The 21,734-nt window shown below is 40.7% G+C and overlaps 1 protein-coding gene across 2 annotated transcripts in view; it reads left to right on the top strand.

Moving 5' to 3' along the window:
* slc16a2 (solute carrier family 16 member 2) overlaps nucleotides 1-21,172 on the top strand; it is a 60,795-nt gene extending 39,623 nt beyond the window's left edge. For both annotated transcript variants that reach the window (XM_062044167.1, XM_062044168.1), the window contains exons 5-7: nucleotides 15,249-15,477; nucleotides 20,510-20,729; nucleotides 20,801-21,172. In XM_062044167.1, coding sequence (XP_061900151.1) covers nucleotides 15,249-15,477; nucleotides 20,510-20,729; nucleotide 20,801 — 450 coding nt within the window. In that variant the 3' untranslated portion in view covers nucleotides 20,802-21,172. The remainder of the gene's footprint in view (nucleotides 1-15,248; nucleotides 15,478-20,509; nucleotides 20,730-20,800) is intronic.
* The last annotated feature ends 562 nt before the right edge of the window (nucleotides 21,173-21,734 follow it).

Below are 21,734 nucleotides of genomic sequence, written 5' to 3'. Positions count from 1 at the left end.
TGAATAAAGAACCAACTCTTTTTCTTTACTATAGTGGCCTCGATAACGGGAACCGATTCTCAAAAAGGAATTTGAGTCCATGGATTCGGTTCTTTTCTTATCGAACAACCGGGAGAACCGGTTTCGAACATCATCCCTAGTGGAGAGGTACATGTTTGATGGAGGTAATATATGTTAACTGTTGTTTACTAGAGGTGGAGAAGTACATGTTTGATGGAGGTAATATATGTTAAGTGTTGTTGTTTACTAGAGGTGGAGAAGTACATGTTTGATGGAGGTAATATATGTTAACTATTGTTTACTAGAGGTGGAGAGGTACATGTTTGATGGAGGTAATATATGTTAACTGTTGTTTACTAGAGGTGGAGAGGTACATGTTTGATGGAGGTAATACATGTTAACTGTTGTTTACTAGAGGTGGAGAGGTACAGGTGACCCACACTACGGCACACACCTGGTTTTACTTCTGTTTATGTACACTTTGTTGGGTATACACAATACGTTTTTTTTGTTGTCATCACAAACATTCTGCAGCAAACAAAGTATCTTTGGTGTACCGAATACTATAAGACTTTTATTTCAAGTTAACATTTACTAAACAATACTTTCAAATAAATTATTATTTGTATTCTTTAATGACTTATAAACATCAGTGATTTATTTATTATTTGTATTCTTTAATGACTTATAAACATCAGTGATTTATTTATTATTATTTAATATTTGTATTCTTTAATGACTTGTATACATCAGTGATTTTATTATTATTATTTATTATTTGAAGCGACTGGGATGAGAATCAGCACCTCCAAGTCTGAGTCCATGGTTCTCGCCCGGAAAAGGGTGGAGTGCCATCTCCGGGTTGGAGAGGAGACCCTGCCCCAAGTGGAGGAGTTCAAGTACCTCGGAGTCTTGTTCACGAGTGAGGGAAGAGTGGATCGTGAGATCGACAGGCGGATCGGTGCGACGTCTTCAGTAATGCAGACGCTGTATCGATCCGTTGTGGTGAAGAAGGAGCTGAGCCGGAAGGCAAAGCTCTCAATTTACCGGTCGATCTACGTTCCCATCCTCACCTATGGTCATGAGCTTTGGGTTATGACCGAAAGGACAAGATCACGGGTACAAGCGGCCGAAATGAGTTTCCTCCGCCGGGTGGCGGGTCTCTCCCTTAGAGATAGGGTGAGAAGCTCTGTCATCCGGGGGGAGCTCAAAGTAAAGCCGCTGCTCCTCCACATGGAGAGGAGCCAGATGAGGTGGTTCGGGCATCTGGTCAGGATGCCACCCGAACGCCTCCCCAGGGAGGTGTTTAGGGCACGTCCAACCGGTAGGAGGCCACGGGGAAGACCCAGGACACGTTGGGAAGACTATGTCTCCCGGCTGGCCTGGGAACTTCTCAGGATCCCCCGGGAAGAGCTGGACGAAGTGGCTGGGGAGAGGGAAGTCTGGGTTTCCCTGCTTAGGCTGCTGCCCCCGCGACCCGACCTCGGATAAGCGGAGGAAGATGGATGGATTCATGGATATATATATACAGTATATATATATATATATATATAGATGTTTGGATGCATGGATGGAGGGAGGAATAAATGTTTGAGCGTAAGCTTGTGGTTCACAAGACAAAGTTTGGTCGTTAACAGATTACCCAAACACTCTGTTAACCCTTGGAAGCGCTGCTTCATGCAGACGAAGGACGGGGCAGAGTGGGCGGGGCAGTGGCAAGCCTGAGACCGCTATGTAATATCACTGTTCTGCAGAACTTTGTTGTCCATAAGTGGATGTTTTTTTACCCTTTTGCCTTTATTTTTCACCCTGTTTGTTGCATCTTTGTTGCTCTTGCTCCATTATAAAAACGTGTCAATCAGGGAGCTGGTCTGGGAAGTAAAGGAACAACGTTCATATATTTTCAATATTCAGTGTTTTACTGTTCATAGTTATCATTGGAAATCCTACATTACAGATAATTTTTTAATTCAGTAAAAAACTAAAGTTCATTCCGTTTTTGAGATGGTCTTTTCAGTTTTTTGTGTGAAAATACACTCTGGATGTACAAACCCCGTTTCCATATGAGTTGGGAAATTGTGTTAGATGTAAATATGAACGGAATACAATGATTTGCAAATCCTTTTCAACCCATATTCAGTTGAATATGCTACAAAGACAACATATTTGATGTTCAAACTGATAAACATTTTTTTTTTGTGCAAATAATCATTAACTTTAGAATTTGATGCCAGCAACATGTGACAAAGAAGTTGGGAAAGGTGGCAATAAATACTGATAAAGTTGAGGAATGCTCATCAAACACTTATTTGGAACATCCTACAGGTGAACAGGCAAATTGGGAACAGGTGGGTGCCATGATTGGGTATAAAAGTAGATTCCATGAAATGCTCAGTCATTCACAAACAAGGATGGGGCGAGGGTCACCACTTTGTCAACAAATGCGTGAGCAAATTGTTGAACAGTTTAAGAAAAAACTTTCTCAACCAGCTATTGCAAGGAATTTAGGGATTTCACCATCTACGCTCCGTAATATCATCAAAGGGTTCAGAGAATCTGGAGAAATCACTGCACGTAAGCAGCTAAGCCCGTGACCTTCCATCCCTCAGGCTGTACTGCATCAACAAGCGACATCAGTGTGTAAAGGATATCACCACATGGGCTCAGGAACACTTCAGAAACCCACTGTCAGTAACTACAGTTGGTCGCTACATCTGTAAGTGCAAGTTAAAAATCTCCTATGCAAGGCGAAAACACCCAGGAACGCCGTCGGCTTCGCTGGGCCTGAGCTCATCTAAGATGGACTCATACAAAGTGGAAAAGTGTTCTGTGGTCTGACGAGTCCACATTTCAAATTGTTTTTGGAAACTGTGGACGTCGTGTCCTCCGGACCAAAGAGGAAAAGAACCATCCGGATTGTTATAGGCGCAAAGTGTAAAAGCCAGCATGTGTGATGGTATGGGGGTGTATTAGTGCCCAAGACATGGGTAACTTACACATCTGTGAAGGCACCATTAATGCTGAAAGGTACATACAAGTTTTGGAGCAACATATGTTGCCATCCAAGAAACGTTACCATGGACGCCCCTGCTTATTTCAGCAAGCCACGTGTTACATCAACGTGGCTTCATAGTAAAAGAGTGCGGGTACTAGACTGGCCTGCCTGTAGTCCAGACCTGTCTCCCATTGAAAATATGTGGCGCATTATGAAGCCTAAAATAGCACAAGGGAGACCCCCGGACTGTTGAACAACTTAAGCTGTACATCAAGCAAGAATGGGAAAGAATTCCACCTGAGAAGCTTCAAAAATGTGTCTCCTCAGTTCCCAAACGTTTACTGAGTGTTGTTAAAAGGAAAGGCCATGTAACACAGTGGTGAACATGCCCTTTCCCAACTACTTTGGCACGTGTTGCAGCCATGAAATTCTAAGTTAATTATTATTTGCACAATAAAAATAAAGTTTATGAGTTTGAACATCAAATATGTTGTCTTTGTAGCATATTCAACTGAATATGGGTTGAAAAGGATTTGCAAATCATTTTATTCCGTTTATATTTACATCTAACACAATTTCCCAACTCATTTGGAAACGGGGTTTGTACATGAAAATACAGAATGTGGGGTTTACAATATGAACAATAAATCCCTGAATATTGACAATATGTCAACGTTGCTCCTCTACTGCAGACCACCTCCTTGATCGACATTTATAATTGAGCCAGAGCAACAAACAGGGCAAAACTTAAATGCCAAGGGTAAAAAAACACCCACCTATTGGATATGAGATCACTGTTCTGTAGAACTTTGCTGTAGAACTCTAACTCGCTGCTCTGTATACAAGCTGTCTGCATGAGTGCAGATTTTAACCATTGGAGTCATTTTTTATACTTTGAAAATATGCAGCGGGCCGCATTGAAATGTTTATTATGTTACATTGTGCCCGTGTAGCCCAGTTACCTGTTTTTTTTATGCTGTTTTGCAAGACCCGTGTCACGGGACTTCAAACTTGACACCTCATTGGCTGCTTCTTGGACAGCATCGATTGCGTCACTCTTAATTTACCACAAGTCAGTCTTGCTTTTTGAGGCAGCGATTTCTTTTACACTGCATTTTTATCCACTGAATTTTTATAGACTGAAATTTAAAACACTGCATTTTTTTTCAATGAAATTGTCAGCATAATTTTTGTTTAGGTCACAAAATTCAAATGCAAAAAAAAATCAGTTACATACATTCAGTGTCATTCAGTGACAAGCTTTTGTAAAAAAAAAGACACAAAAGAACCTCCATAGATGCAGGACAATACCAAGCGTTGTTGCTTGCCTACTGTTGCCTACTGCCATCTTTGATTGAGGTCAAAAGGCTCACAGCTGATGGAATTGAAATGAATGTCAGGCCTACAAGAAGAAGATGGTAGCAGTGTGTAGTAAATATGTGCACAATGTTAATGTTTGAGCTTGTAATCATTTAGTGGACTTACAGTACAATAAAACATTATCCAAAACCTTAAAACTGCATGACATTGTGGTCTTCTACAACTACACACGTTTACTGTTCTCTCTATTTGTCACTCTTGTAGCAAGATGGCACAACGATGTCCCTAAATGGAAGCATTTATTTGAAGATATACAGTACATTGTCCAATCCTTAGCATTTAATAGATGACTTGGAACTAACTATTAACTTTGTGTGACATCTACACTTTCAGTTTTGTAAACCCACCCCAGGGCCACGGACATATTCGGAACACAGAACCAAAAGTCAGGATTGTTGGCGCCAAATGAATATGCCTCAAGTCCTGATTTGCACCCACAGAGAATAAAATAATGAAAATAAGCCTTTGTGTTGGCGAGTGAATGACCCTGCTGGATGTTGGCACAGGTCCTTAGGTAATAGAAAAGAGATTCGGTCCTTAGAAAGTCATTTAGTTCCAAATGACGTGTCCCTCTTATCCTAGTCCGTATGGCCTGCTACACAAAACACATTTTCTTTGATAGAAAATGAGGAGCCCTCTTCTTGAAATCAGACAGAAAGTAATGTTTGAGATTTGAGAGATTTAGTTGACTTCAAAGGAAAAACACATTAATGTTCATTTGTCATGTAAATATGCAAAGGGATTATCTCCATCTGCAGGCAACTTGATTTTAAAATGAAGACAAACACACGCAGTTTCTAATTCAGGTGGCACTGTGGAGGGACGTTAACGCATTCATCCATGGCACATCATCCAAATTGCTTGTCTGCTGAGACTAACCTGCACCAAGGTTTCTCACTAGGATTCAGACAGTGGGTTTGAGCATTGAGACTAACCTGTGCCAAGGTTTGTCACTAGGATTCAGACAGTGGGTCTGAGCATTGAGACTAACCTGTACCAAGGTTTGTCACTAGGATTCAGACAGTGGGTCTGAGCATTGAGACTAACCTGTGCCAAGGTTTGTCACTAGGATTCAGACAGTGGGTCTGAGCATTGAGACTAACCTGTGCCAAGGTTTGTCACTAGGATTCAGACAGTGGGTCTGAGCATTGAGACTAACCTGTACCAAGGTTTGTCACTAGGATTCAGACAGTGGGTCTGAGCATTGAGACTAACTTGTACCAAGGTTTGTCACTAGGATTAAGAGAGTGGGTCTGAGCATTGAGACCAACCTGTACCAAGGTTTCTCACTAGGATTCAGACAGTGGGTTTGAGCATTGAGATGAACCTGCACCAAGGTTTCTCACTAGGATTAAGAGAGTGGGTCTGAGCATTGAAACCAACCTGTACCAAGGTTTCTCACTAGGATTCAGAGAGTGGGTCTGAGCATTGAGATGAACCTGCACCAAGGTTTCTCACTAGGATTCAGACAGTGGGTTTGAGCATTGAGATGAACCTGCACCAAGGTTTCTCACTAGGATTAAGAGAGTGGGTCTGAGCATTGAAACCAACCTGTACCAAGGTTTCTCACTAGGATTCAGAGAGTGGGTCTGAGCATTGAGATGAACCTGCACCAAGGTTTCTCACTAGGATTCAGAGAGTGGGTCTGAGCATTGAGTTGAACCTGCACCAAGGTTTCTCACTAGGTTTAAGAGAGTGGGTCTGAGCATTGAGACCTACCTGCACCAAGGTTTCTCACTAGGATTCAGAGAGTGGGTCTGAGCATTGAGACCAACCTGTACCAAGGTTTCTCACTAGGATTCAGACAGTGGGTTTGAGCATTGAGATGAACCTGCACCAAGGTTTCTCACTAGGAATCAGACAGTGGGTTTGAGCATTGAGATGAACCTGCACCAAAGTTTCTCACTAGGATTCAGAGAGTGGGTTTGAGCATTGAGATTAACCTGTACCAAGGTTTGTCACTAGGATTCAGACAGTGGGTCTGAGCATTGAGACTAACCTGTACCAAGGTTTTTCACTAGGATTCATACAGTGGGTCTGAGCATTGAGACTAACCTGCACCAAGGTTTCTCACTAGGATTCAGACAGTGGGTCTGAGCAATGAGATGAACCTGCACCAAGGTTTCTCACTAGGATTCAGACAGTGGGTTTGAGCATTGAGATGAACCTGCACCAAAGTTTCTCACTAGGATTCAGAGAGTGGGTTTGAGCATTGAGATTAACCTGTACCAAGGTTTGTCACTAGGATTCAGACAGTGGGTCTGAGCATTGAGACTAACCTGTACCAAGGTTTGTCACTAGGATTCAGACAGTGGGTCTGAGCATTGAGACTAACCTGTACCAAGGTTTGTCACTAGGATTCAGACAGTGGGTCTGAGCAATGAGATGAACCTGCACCAAGGTTTCTCACTAGGATTCAGACAGTGGGTTTGAGCATTGAGATGAACCTGCACCAAGGTTTCTCACTAGGATTAAGAGAGTGGGTCTGAGCATTGAAACCAACCTGTACCAAGGTTTCTCACTAGGATTCAGAGAGTGGGTCTGAGCATTGAGATGAACCTGCACCAAGGTTTCTCACTAGGATTCAGAGAGTGGGTCTGAGCATTGAGTTGAACCTGCACCAAGGTTTCTCACTAGGTTTAAGAGAGTGGGTCTGAGCATTGAGACCTAGCTGCACCAAGGTTTCTCACTAGAATTCAGAGAGTGGGTCTGAGCATTGAGTTGAACCTGCACCAAGGTTTCTCACTAGGATTCAGACAGTGGGCCACCACACATTCTGGACCAACTTTGATATAAGCTGAAGTTCCAACAATGACCCAAACCCAGACTGATAGCATGTTCTTCTTTCAAATACCAACATATACAGTGGGGCAAAAAAGTATTTAGTCAGCCACCCATTGACAATCAATGGGTGGCTGACTAAATACTTTTTTGCCCCACTGTATGTTGTTTTGCTCTCATGCTCTCACTGGGACAATGTTTCCGGTGCCTAAAGCAGCAAAACAGCCCCTAGGGCTCCTGCCATGTAAGCACAGTACTTTTTGGGTTGAAGGCCTTCCTTTGTGCATCATCTGTACGCTCAAACAGCTTCCTTCTTTAAAGAACTGACCGCCAAAAGTCAACCTCGTGTTTCCAATGCTCTCCGGCAAACTTTGATGGTCAATGGGCTTTTTGTGGCCATGAAGTTCACCACCATAAAGAAGGAGCCTTCACAACAATATGACATCAAACATGAGTCAAGATCATAAGAAATCCTCTTTTCTTCTTCATATTTCCAACAAGTTTTGGAAATGTTGTATTTTTTTAAACATGTCCAGGTTTTTTGTGCTTTGCAAAGATGCAACAGAGCTGTTCTTGAGACTTTGAGAAATGGCATTATATTCTCTTAAAATAACAATCTCCAGTCTTCAATCTAATCTTCTTTGAGTCCGTAGCAATCTGAAATGTGGTCATCGGGCACAGGCTACAGCTGAGGAGGCAGGTTTTACCAGGTCTCCAGTAGGTGTGACAGTTCTACCAGGTCTTCACCCTGGCAGTAGGTGTGACAGTAGCTATGTGCACATGGACACGTTTCATCGGGTTAAAAGCCTAACCGTAATAAAAATGCTTCATGTAAACACACCATTGGGAATATTGTAAACAGATCACACAGGTTGGGATTAAAATGTAATTCCGATCGAGACGTGTGGTTTATGCCATTGGGATTGTAGCGCATGAAAATTATCTTGTGGGTTGAAATGATCCTTAGTGCGCATGTCTACACTTTGGTGGTAGAGCAGGAACTAAATGAAATATTCTCGGGATGAAGCGATTGTCTTTCTCCGTTCAAGTCGTGTTATATTCTGTTGACTTTGTTTCTATGAAAACGAGACTAGCAAAAACAAAAGTAGTGAACAGAAGGAAAATTGACCGTGACAATATCATACAATTTACCATGAATTGATTAACGTGGACCCCGACTTGAACAAGTTGAAAAACTTATTGGGGCGTTACCATTTAGTGGTCAATTGTACGGAATATGTACTGTACTGTGCAATCTACTAATAAAAGTTTCAATCAATCAATCAATCAATCAATGCACAACGCCATGTTTGTTTACATCAGAAGTCACTGATTTTTCAGCACCTGCAGTGAGCAAACTCTTCCAAAAGATGGCGCCATAGCACACGCAATAACACGTATTTCTGTTTATGGTATGATGCTGCGCATGTCAAAGTAAGGTATTCCAATTTAAGGTGTGATGCATTAAAATTAACCTCATATTCAGATCATTTTGTTCCATGTAGACAAGATCATTCTAATCTGAATTATAATCAGATGAAATACATGTTGCCCATGTACACGTGGCTGGTGTCGGCTCTTATCCACAGCTAGTTCCAGTCTATTAGGGACTTCCAGATAGTCCTGCCAAGGTCGTGGCCACCAACAAAGTTTTCTTCTGTCCAGCCATTCAAGAGCCTGTGTGCCATTTCTTTGCCATCATTCGTCTCCCCAGATGTTGGTTAATGCTACTTGTTTGGTTGTCTGAAGACGGTCTGCATAAAATGGACTCTGGATTAGAGCCTTTGTGGGGTACTACGAGTGGGGTCTGATTTGCTTACTACTAAGATAGAGGAGCAACTCTAGGCCAAGACCCTTTTGATCAAGTGATACTAACCCTGACTATTCAGGTCTGGTTTAAACTTACTACTAAGATAGAGGAGCAACTCTGGGCCAAGACCCTTTTGATCAAGTGATACTAACCCTGACTATTCAGGTCTGGTTCAAACTTACTACTAAGATAGAGGAGCAACTCTGGGCCAAGACCCTTTTGATCAAGTGATACTAACCCTGCTTATTCAGGTCTGGTTCAAACTTACTACTAAGATAGAGGAGCAACTCTGGGCCAAGACCCTTTTGATCAAGTGATACTAACCCTGACTATTCAGGTCTGGTTCAAACTTACTACTAAGATAGAGGAGCAACTCTGGGCCAAGACCCTTTTGATCAAGTGATACTAACCCTGACTATTCAGATCTGGTTCAAACATACTACTAAGATAGAGGAGCAACTCTGGGCCAAGACCCTTTTGATCAAGTGATACTAACCCTGACTATTCAGGTCTGGTTCAAACTTAATTGAATGATCAGGTGTGTTTTTAAAGTTCATGGGGACTAATCATTTGAACCATGTGACTTTTCAGAAAAACTTGCATAAAGAAATCTTGAAAATTCCTTAGAACAAAATGAGGCCATATTAGTGAAAACTAGTTCACTATGAAGAATGCTAAACACTGAGCAGTTTATTTGTGTAAGTTCTTAGATAGCTAACAGTTTTGACTGTAACTGGGTATTTAGACTATTAGTTCCTATCTAACATAATTACAGTACTTTAAAGCAAATTGTGGAGATACTGTATTCAATCACGACAAACTAAAATGCTTTGCTCGGCCTATTATTTCATTGACATTGGATGTGCAAAATACATCCTACTGATTAGCATCAGCGATATTACATGGCGATTTTAACGCCCCCCCAAATATATATATATATATATATATAATCAAAACTATGACTAATCAATAAAGTACTATCTATCCATCTATCTATCTATCTATCTAAATGCACGTTACAATCCAACAGCTGGTGTATAATAAGTACAATACTCAGGGCCTGAGCTAAGATCCAAAAACCACACGCTAAACCAGGGGTCACCAACGCGGTGCCCGCGGGCACCAGGTAGCCCGTAAGGACCAGATGAGTAGCCCGCTGGCCTGTTCTAAAAATAGCTCAAATAGCAGCACTTACTAGTGAGCTGCCTCTATTTTTAAAATTGTATTTATTTACTAACAAGCTGGTCTCGCTTTGCTCGACATTTTTAATTCTAAGAGAGACAAAACTCAAATAGAATTTGAAAATGTAAGAAAATATTTTAAAGACTTGGTCTTCACTTGTTTAAATAAATTCATTAATTTTTTTACTTTGCTTCTTATAACTTTCAGTAAGACAATTTTAGAGAAAAAATACAACCTTAAAAATGATTTTAGGATTTTTAAACACATATACCTTTTTACCTTTTAAATTCCTTCCTCTTCTTTCCTGACAATTTAAATCAATGTTCAAGTAAATTTCTTTTTTTTAATTGTAAATAATAATAAATACATTTTAATTGAATTCTTCATTTTAGCTTTTGTTTTTTCGACGAAGAGTATTTGTGAAATATTTCTTCAAACTTATTATGATTAAAATTCAAAATAAATATTCTGGCAAATCTAGAAAATCTGTCGGATCAAATTTAAATCTTATTTCAAAGTCTTTTGAATTTCTTTTAAAATTTTTGTTCTGGAAAATCTAGAAGAAATAATGATTTGTCTTTGTTAGAAATATAGCTTGGTCCAATTTTTTATATATTCTAACAAAGTGCAGATTGGATTTTAAAAATTTAAAAATTCTAAAATTAATCTTAATCAGGAAAAATTACTAATGATGTTCCATAAATTTTTAAATTGTTTTTATTTTATTTTACATGAGTTATTATTTGTACAAACATGGTGCGAAGTAATTCATGTTTTGTTAAAAAAAAATGTTAGTGGCTAGCTAGTTAAAATGGGATATTGTGATTTCACAAGACTGTCTTAGAAGTGATCATTTGAAAATGTTCAATTTGAAAAATGTGCACTTAGAGAAAATATGAAAATAAAGTGTCGCATATTGATATTTATCTGTTTCTATATATATTTAATGTGAGAAATCATTAAGATGATCAGTGTTTCCACAAAGATAAATATCATTAATTATTAATAATAACATAGAGTTAAAGGTAAATTGAGCAAATTGGCTATTTCTGACAATTTATTTAAGTATCAAACAGGTAGCCCTTCGCATTAATCAGCACCCAAGAAGTAGCTCTTGGTTTCAAAAAAGTTGGTGACCCCTGTTGTGGACAATGTGAGTAAATTAGATGAATGACCCTTACAAATACTTTTAAAATGACAACACAGCACTTACTTAAATGACACAATCCAAACAACCTTCCCTAGTCATGGTGCAAAAATAAAATATAAAAAAAATGCAACTAACATAAAGGTCAACACAACCTGCTCACTGAACATTGTGGATGTTATAAAAAAAAACGTCCAAACACCATAAAACATTTCCAAAATACACCCATTTTAAGTCCATTAGCGTGCATGATGGGAAAAATGCAAAACACTCTCTCCACTCTTGTCAATGTTTGGAGCATTTTAACTGCTTGATATTTTTGATTGATTACAAAACTTTAAGAAGGTATTCATGGAAGTAAATAAGCTAGGAGTCAAACTTTCAAATACTCTTAATGTCCAATTTGAAAATGGATGGATGGATGGATATATCCATCCTATTAATACAATATGTACGCACGCACACATTTATACACACACATGTATTTATACAGGTGTATATACTATATATATACACACATATATATGTATATACACACATATATAGACCATGACAACACAAGAGTGCATTTATGCGTCTACAATCATCCAAATGCAAGAAATTGCATATTGCAAGACATTGTTTCATAAAGGAGATATAATATAATACATTTCTTAAATGAAAAAACAAAGGCCAGTCCAAAAAAAAACAGGAGCAGACACCAAAAGGCATCAGTTGAGTTTGTTTTAATCAGTCAGTGAAGTCATCCAGCAGTTATATGATAAACAAAAATGATATTGCTGAATATACTTTTATATTGCTGGAACGCAGGTGAGCACGGGTGTTGATGAGCAGATGAGGGCTGGCTGGCGTAGGTGGAGCGCTAATGTTTTTATCATAGCTCTGTGAGGTCCGGTTGCTAAGTTAGCTTCAATGGCGTCGTTACGAACAGCATTGTTAAGCTTTGCCAGGCTGAGAATTATTAACTGTGTAGTTACATGTACATGGTTTAATAGTATTGTTGATCTTCTGTCTATCCTTCCAGTCAGGGGTTTATGTACTTTGTTTCTATCTGCATTTGAGCCAGATGCTATCACGTTAGCTCAGTAGCTAAAGAGCTTCGCCAATGTGTTGTCGTGGAGATAAAAGTCACTGTGAATGTCCATTTCGCGTTCTCGACTCTCATTTTCAAGAGGATATAGTATCCGAGGTGGTTTAAAATACAAATCTGTGATCCACAATAGAAAAAGGAGAGAGTGTGGAATCCAATGAGCCAGCTCTTAACTAAGTTACGGTCAGAGCGAAAAAAGATATGTCTTGCACTGCATTCTAGTCCGTCACTCTAACGTTCCTCATCCACAAATCTTTCATCCTCGCTCAAATTAAGGGGGTAATCGTTGCTTTCTCGGTCCGAATCGCTCTACTGCGTTGAAAACAATAGGAAAATATGAGGAGGCGATCAACTGACTACGTCACGCTACTTCCGGTAGGGGCAAGGCTTTTTTTTATCAGAGACCAAAAGTTGCGAACTTTATCGTCGATGTTCTATACTAAATCCTTTCAGCAAAAATATGGCAATATCGCGAAATGATCAAGTATGACACATAGAATGGATCTGCTATCCCCGTTTGAATACAAAAAAATAATTTCAGTAGGCCTTTAAGAAATACAATCCTCTGCGTATAAGTTTAGTGTGCTATCATTTAGTGGATCAGGCCTTAACAGTACAAACACTTTGTAGGTTTCAAATCATAAGATAAGGTGACACATTCAGCTTAATGGCAAAGACTACTTCCTGCCATCTAACGTCTTGGAATTGCACCTGCATGCACAAATGAAAGTCCTAACTGTAAGTAAAGAAGATATAACAACAGTTATACACAGCACAGTCTTAAATGTTCTATACAAAAACAGATTTCCTTATTTAACATAAATTAACAATGTTTACGCTTGAACACACAAAAGTCTTGAAAACTTGAGTAGCGCTTAGATGGCCCAGGAATAGAACCTTCCCTGCTGACGTCACCTTTGGTCATTGCAGTGTCTGATATAACCTTTTCATTTGGATGTTTGAACAAGTCACTTATTCATTAAGTGAACCCATGAACACCTGCACTAATGATAATGTCTGTTATACACCTGCACTAATGATAATGTCTGTTATACACCTGCACTAATGATAATGTCTTTATTAGGGATGATGGTTGATAAGAAATTATCGAGTTCAAGCCCATTATCGAATCCTCTTTTCGAACCGATTCCTTATCGATTCTCTTATCGAATCCAGATAGGTTGTTGTATATGGAAAAAAAACCACAATATTTGGTTTAACAAAAGCTCACTTTTATTTTATAAGAAAAAAATAAAATTAAATAAATAAATAAATAAATATTGACTGTTGTTACCCCCCTAAAAAATAAATAAATAAATAAATAAATATTGACTGTTGTTACCCAAAGTATATTAAGTGGGATTTTTCAGAAAAACAAATATATACAGTAACACAAAAACAACCTGTCTCTGTGATCACTATAGGTGTATAAATAATACTATAGTGGTAAATAAAATCAGTCCCTTGGGCACAAAACTGAAAATAATACAGCTCTCCAAAAAGTGCACTTCTGCTGCTATTGGAACATCCTTCTGGGGTCCATCAGTGTGGCCTCCTCCAGGAATGACTACAGTCCTTGTCCTGGAGGGAAAATGAGGGACAGACACAGCATAGAATTAGGGGGAAAGTTAGCTGAATGTGAAGACTAGAGTGTCTGTTATTAAGTCTTTAGCATATAAGTATGTGGAATTAAATGATGGAATGGATTAAGTAAAGAAGTTAAACATTGTACTGATATGATCCACTTTAAGAGGTTGTTCAAATTAATAGTGCTTACAAACTACAAAGAAGAATTATGAGAAATACTTTCAACCTTATTGAAAATAAAATATTCTTCATCTCAGTATATCAATAATGACTGAATTAATTAATTACATATTACAAAACTGTTGTGTATACTAATTCACAGATGTTATTTTATTATAAAAAGGTCAGTAAATGATGTATATATTTGTAAACGCTCTGAAGTGGGAAAGGGGTAGGACTAAATAAGCTTTACTTCTTCCTACTCCTTTTCGGACATGATGTAAAGTGAAATGATATGAAACTGTGATGTGTTGCACTGTAAGTGTGTTCATGTACGAAATAAACTAAAGAAAGAAAGAAAGCACTAGTTTATTAGACAGACCTGCAAACTCTGGAGTGGTGTATACAAGATACCGTTAACGTTATCAGACACGTACAAAAAGGCTAACGTTAACGTTACCGTTAGCCACTGACTATGCTTAGGTAACGTTAGTCTAGCTAACATTACTGCAGTCCTGGTTGACATAAGAGCTAACCTTATTTTAGCCTAAAGGCTACAAGTGAGCAAATATGGAAATTAACCGGCAACAGTTAACGTTAGTTACTCACCGCCACAATCACCGTAGGGCTTGCTTTGTCATCTCTGTCGCTGCTTCTCCACGTGTCAAAGACACGCCACGGTTCTCGAACGTTCAGGTTACGTACGGCCTGAACGTGTTTCAACATGCTTGTTGTACATGAGAGCGAAGCCTGGCAATAATTGCATATTGCCGTTTCCTCGTCGTATTTTTTTGTAAAATGAAGCCATGCCTTGAGGAGTTTTTTCCGGTCCATTATTTTTGCTGCTTTCTGTATCTGCCGCCTAATGACTGAGCTACGTCATTCCCTGTGACGTCCCACAGGGCATTTCCTGTGGGACGGGATTCGTTCCCAGGGATTCAAATATAAAGAACCAACTCTTTTTCTTTACTATAGTGGCCTCGATAACGGGAACCGGTTCTCAAAATGGGATTCGAGTCCATGGAATCGGTTCTTTCCTTATCGAACAACCCTAGTCTTTATACACCTGCACTAATGATAGCACACATAAGGTGAATCCATGTCTTGTCCTTCACAGGTGGTGTCCTTCATGGCCCTGGGTCTGATGTCTATGATGATCCCTCAATGTGCCGTCTTCGAGGGGCTGGTGGTGGTGTGCATTTTCCTGGGCCTGTGTGACGGGTGCTTCCTCACCATGATGGCCCCCATAGCGTTTGAGCTGGTGGGGCCCATGCAGGCCTCGCAGGCCATAGGTTACCTGCTGGGCCTCATGTCTCTGCCAATGACCGCAGGGCCGCCCATCGCTGGTGAGATACACCTCAACCTTATGCGCAACATGGTCCTAGCAGAGTAGCCAAACATGGTCACTTCCAATTAATTACCATCTTTTTTGGACTGTAGAGCACACCTTCACATAAGCCACACCCACTACTTTTTAGAAGGAAAACTGACTTTTCTCATATATTAGCTGCAGGGGACTACAAGCCACGTAAGATTCTGTCAATGTTTATTTACATACCTTAATTGTTTCCAAACAATGTCTGTAGCGTAACAACAGTCACTCGTAGCAAAGTGTCGTGACGCAACGACAATCACTCGTAGCAAAGTGTCGTGACGTAACGACAATCACTCGTAGCAAAGTGTCGTGACGTAACGACAATCACTCGTAGCAAAGTGTCGTGACGTAACGACAATCACTCGTAGCAAAGTGTCGTGACGTAACGACAATCACTCGTAGCAAAGTGTCGTGACGTAACGACAATCACTCGTAGCAAAGTGTCGTGACGTAACGACAATCACTCGTAGCAAAGTGTCGTGACGTAACGACAATCACTCGTAGCAAAGTGTCGTGACGTAACGACAATCACTCGTAGCAAAGTGTCGTGACGTAACGACAATCACTCGTAGCAAAGTGTCGTGACGTAACGACAATCACTCGTAGCAAAGTGTCGTGACGTAACGACAATCACTCGTAGCAAAGTGTCGTGACGTAACGACAATCACTCGTGGCAAAGTGTCGTGACGTAACAACAGTCACTCGTAGCAAAGTCTTGTGACGTAACAACAAGCACTAGTAGCAAAGTGTTGTGACGTAACGACAGTCACTCGTAGCAAAGTGTTGTGACGTAACAACAAGCACTCGTAGCAAAGTGTTGTGACGTAACAACAGTCACTCGTAGCAAAGTGTTGTGACGTAACAACAAGCACTCGTAGTAAAGTGTCGTGACGTAACAACAATCACTCGTAGCAAAGTGTTGTGACGTAACAACAATCACTCGTAGCAAAGTGTCGTGACGTAACAACAAGCACTCGTAGTAAAGTGTCGTGACGTAACAACAATCACTCGTAGCAAAGTGTTGTGACGTAACAACAGTCACTCTTAGCAAAGTGTCGTGACGTAACAACAAGCACTCGTAGTAAAGTGTCGTGACGTAACAACAATCACTCGTAGCAAAGTGTTGTGACGTAACAACAATCACTCGTAGCAAAGTGTCGTGACGTAACAACAAGCACTCGTAGTAAAGTGTCGTGACGTAACAACAATCACTCGTAGCAAAGTGTTGTGACGTAACAACAGTCACTCTTAGCAAAGTGTCGTGACGTAACAACAATCACTTGTAGCAAAGTGTCGTGACGTAACGACAATCACTCGTAGCAAAGTGTTGTGACGTAACAACAATCACTCGTAGCAAAGTGTCGTGACGTAACAACAATCACTCGTAGCAAAGTGTCGTGACGTAACAACAATCACTCGTAGCAAAGTGTCGTGACGTAACGACAATCACTCGTAGCAAAGTGTCGTGACGTAACAACAATCACTCGTAGCAAAGTGTCGTGACGTAACGACAATCACTCGTAGCAAAGTGTCGTGACGTAACGACAATCACTCGTAGCAAAGTGTCGTGACGTAACGACAATCACTCGTAGCAAAGTGTCGTGACGTAACGACAATCACTCGTAGCAAAGTGTCGTGACGTAACGACAATCACTCGTAGCAAAGTGTCGTGACGTAACAACAATCACTCGTAGCAAAGTGTCGTGACGTAACGACAATCACTCGTAGCAAAGTGTCGTGACGTAACGACAATCACTCGTAGCAAAGTGTCGTGACGTAACAACAATCACTCGTAGCAAAGTGTCGTGACGTAACGACAATCACTCGTAGCAAAGTGTCGTGATGTAACGACAATCACTCGTAGCAAAGTGTCGTGACGTAACGACAATCACTCGTAGCAAAGTGTCGTGACGTAACGACAATCACTCGTAGCAAAGTGTCGTGACGTAACGACAATCACTCGTAGCAAAGTGTCGTGACGTAACGACAATCACTCGTAGCAAAGTGTCGTGACGTAACGACAATCACTCGTAGCAAAGTGTCGTGACGTAACGACAATCACTCGTAGCAAAGTGTCGTGACGTAACGACAATCACTCGTAGCAAAGTGTCGTGACGTAACGACAATCACTCGTAGCAAAGTGTCGTGACGTAACGACAATCACTCGTAGCAAAGTGTCGTGACGTAACGACAATCACTCGTAGCAAAGTGTCGTGACGTAACGACAATCACTCGTAGCAAAGTGTCGTGACGTAACGACAATCACTCGTGGCAAAGTGTCGTGACGTAACAACAGTCACTCGTAGCAAAGTCTTGTGACGTAACAACAAGCACTAGTAGCAAAGTGTTGTGACGTAACGACAGTCACTCGTAGCAAAGTGTTGTGACGTAACAACAAGCACTCGTAGCAAAGTGTTGTGACGTAACAACAGTCACTCGTAGCAAAGTGTTGTGACGTAACAACAAGCACTCGTAGTAAAGTGTCGTGACGTAACAACAATCACTCGTAGCAAAGTGTTGTGACGTAACAACAATCACTCGTAGCAAAGTGTCGTGACGTAACAACAAGCACTCGTAGTAAAGTGTCGTGACGTAACAACAATCACTCGTAGCAAAGTGTTGTGACGTAACAACAGTCACTCTTAGCAAAGTGTCGTGACGTAACAACAAGCACTCGTAGTAAAGTGTCGTGACGTAACAACAATCACTCGTAGCAAAGTGTTGTGACGTAACAACAATCACTCGTAGCAAAGTGTCGTGACGTAACAACAAGCACTCGTAGTAAAGTGTCGTGACGTAACAACAATCACTCGTAGCAAAGTGTTGTGACGTAACAACAGTCACTCTTAGCAAAGTGTCGTGACGTAACAACAATCACTTGTAGCAAAGTGTCGTGACGTAACGACAATCACTCGTAGCAAAGTGTTGTGACGTAACAACAATCACTCGTAGCAAAGTGTCGTGACGTAACAACAATCACTCGTAGCAAAGTGTCGTGACGTAACAACAATCACTCGTAGCAAAGTGTCGTGACGTAACGACAATCACTCGTAGCAAAGTGTCGTGACGTAACAACAATCACTCGTAGCAAAGTGTCGTGACGTAACGACAATCACTCGTAGCAAAGTGTCGTGACGTAACGACAATCACTCGTAGCAAAGTGTCGTGACGTAACGACAATCACTCGTAGCAAAGTGTCGTGACGTAACGACAATCACTCGTAGCAAAGTGTCGTGACGTAACGACAATCACTCGTAGCAAAGTGTCGTGACGTAACAACAATCACTCGTAGCAAAGTGTCGTGACGTAACGACAATCACTCGTAGCAAAGTGTCGTGACGTAACGACAATCACTCGTAGCAAAGTGTCGTGACGTAACAACAATCACTCGTAGCAAAGTGTCGTGACGTAACGACAATCACTCGTAGCAAAGTGTCGTGATGTAACGACAATCACTCGTAGCAAAGTGTCGTGACGTAACGACAATCACTCGTAGCAAAGTGTCGTGACGTAACAACAATCACTCGTAGCAAAGTGTCGTGACGTAACGACAATCACTCGTAGCAAAGTGTCGTGACGTAACGACAATCACTCGTAGCAAAGTGTCGTGACGTAACGACAATCACTCGTAGCAAAGTGTCGTGACGTAACGACAATCACTCGTAGCAAAGTGTCGTGACGTAACGACAATCACTCGTAGCAAAGTGTCGTGACGTAACGACAATCACTCGTAGCAAAGTGTCGTGACGTAACGACAATCACTCGTAGCAAAGTGTCGTGACGTAACGACAAGCACTCGTAGCAAAGTGTCGTGACGTAACGACAATCACTCGTAGCAAAGTGTCGTGACGTAACGACAATCACTCGTAGCAAAGTGTCGTGACGTAACGACAATCACTCGTAGCAAAGTGTCGTGACGTAACGACAATCACTCGTAGCAAAGTGTCGTGACGTAACAACAATCACTCGTAGCAAAGTGTCGTGACGTAACGACAATCACTCGTAGCAAAGTGTCGTGACGTAACGACAATCACTCGTAGCAAAGTGTCGTGACGTAATGACAATCACTCGTAGCAAAGTGTCGTGACGTAACGACAATCACTCGTAGCAAAGTGTCGTGACGTAACGACAATCACTCGTAGCAAAGTGTCGTGACGTAACGACAATCACTCGTAGCAAAGTGTCGTGACGTAACGACAATCACTCGTAGCAAAGTGTCGTGACGTAACGACAATCACTCGTAGCAAAGTGTCGTGACGTAACGACAATCACTCGTAGCAAAGTGTCGTGACGTAACGACAAGCACTCGTAGCAAAGTGTCGTGACGTAACGACAGTCACTCGTAGCAAAGTGTCGTGACGTAACAACAATCACTTGTGCTGTAACAAAGTAACACTTCAACAACTACTTCCACTTGAACAAACACCCACATCAGACAATATGAAGTATAAACGATAAACACTTGAATATTAAGAGTGTCAGGATTCTCACTGACAGTTTAGTTATGTTTGAGTTTTTCCTCTGTTTGTGTTTTATTTCCTGTCAGCGCTCTTATTTTGGTTCCAACGTTTAATCAATGTTGGGTTCTGACACAAATACGACGTTGGAACAACATACTTTTTGACAACGTTTAATCAATGTTGGGTTCTGACACAAATACAACGTTGGAACAATATACTTTTTGACAACCTTTAATCAATGTTGGGTCCAGACATTAAGTTGACCATTGAATTTTGGTCATTTTCCAACCAATATTCTACACCTCAAACGTAATGACAACACAAATACAACGTTGAATCAACATGCTTTTTGACCACGTTTAATCAACGTCCGGTTGTGACGTTGATTTAACATTGAAATGTGGTCATTTCCCAACCAACAAGGTGGATCCAACGTTAGACATCAACTTACAAATACAAGTATTCTGCAAGCTTGGTTCAAAGTCCGTTTTAAAGGACGTTGTCTTGTGCAACATTGTTGACTGTTCCTATTTCCACTTCCAGGTCTCCTCCATGATTATTTTGGCAACTACTTGGTGGCCTTCTCCCTGGCCGGCGTGCCCCCCATGGTGGGAGGGGTGGTGCTGTTCTTTGTGCCCCTCATACACCGCCCACTGCAGACGGCAGAAAGGGAGGCCGACGCCCCCATGTTGGCCGACGCCCCCAAGAGCTGCTCCAACGGAGACCTGCTGCCTGGCTACACTGACCTAGAAACACATATTTGGTATTATCTACTATTTCTCTACTCTCTGTCGTCCTTCTGCCTTTTCTCATCTTCACATTGCTCCTCTCCAGACTGGAGCTGTGTGGAAACACTGGAGGGACCATCACTTTGCGTGACCTTTGACCTCCTTGACACTGGTTGATAACCATGAGAAGGTCAGACATGATGCTAGCCCCAGAGAGCTCACAGGAAGACCTCCAAGAGGAAGAGACTACATTGCTAGTTTAGATCTCACAACCTAGACATGTTTGGGAAATCCACATTTAACATTGTAGATATCAATTATAGCAGTGGTCCCCAACCTTTTTGTAGCTGCGGACCGGTCAACGCTTGATAATTTGTCCCACGGAACGGGGCACACATGATTGTATTTCTTTTTTTTCATAAAGAAATACAATCATGTGTGCTTACGGACTGTATACCTGCAGACTGTATTGATCTATATTGACATACACATACACAATATGTATATATTGTGTTGTTAATGTTGATTTAATTTAAAAAAAAAAAAAAAAAAAATTTTTTTTTTTAATTTAAATTTTTTTTTTTTTTTTTTTTTTTTTTTATTTCTTGCGCGGCCCGGTACCAATCGGTCCGCGGACCGGTACCGGGCCGCGGCCCGGTGGTTGGGGACCACTGAATTATAGCACTTCTTACTATCTTATTTTTAGCATCCACTCATGAGTGTGAGTGTCACTGAAATAGAGGATTTTTTTTTTTTTTTTTTCATGAAGAAATACAATCATGTGTGCTTACGGACTGTATACCTGCAGACTGTATTGATCTATATTGACATACACATACACAATATGTATATATTGTGTTGTTAATGTTGATTTAATTTAAAAAAAAAAAAAAAAAAAAAAATTATTTTATTTTTATTTTAATTTTTTTTTTATTATTTTATTTTTTTTTTTTTAATTTCTTGCGCGGCCCGGTACCAATCGGTCCGCGGCCCGGTACCGGTCCGCGGCCCGGTGGTTGGGGACCACTGAATTATAGCAC

This window comes from Entelurus aequoreus, linkage group LG04 (genome assembly GCF_033978785.1).
Source record: "Entelurus aequoreus isolate RoL-2023_Sb linkage group LG04, RoL_Eaeq_v1.1, whole genome shotgun sequence".
Taxonomy (NCBI): Eukaryota; Metazoa; Chordata; class Actinopteri; order Syngnathiformes; family Syngnathidae; genus Entelurus; species Entelurus aequoreus.
The sequence above is the reverse complement of the archived record's forward strand: the minus strand, read 5'-3'. Positions and strand labels throughout refer to the sequence as shown.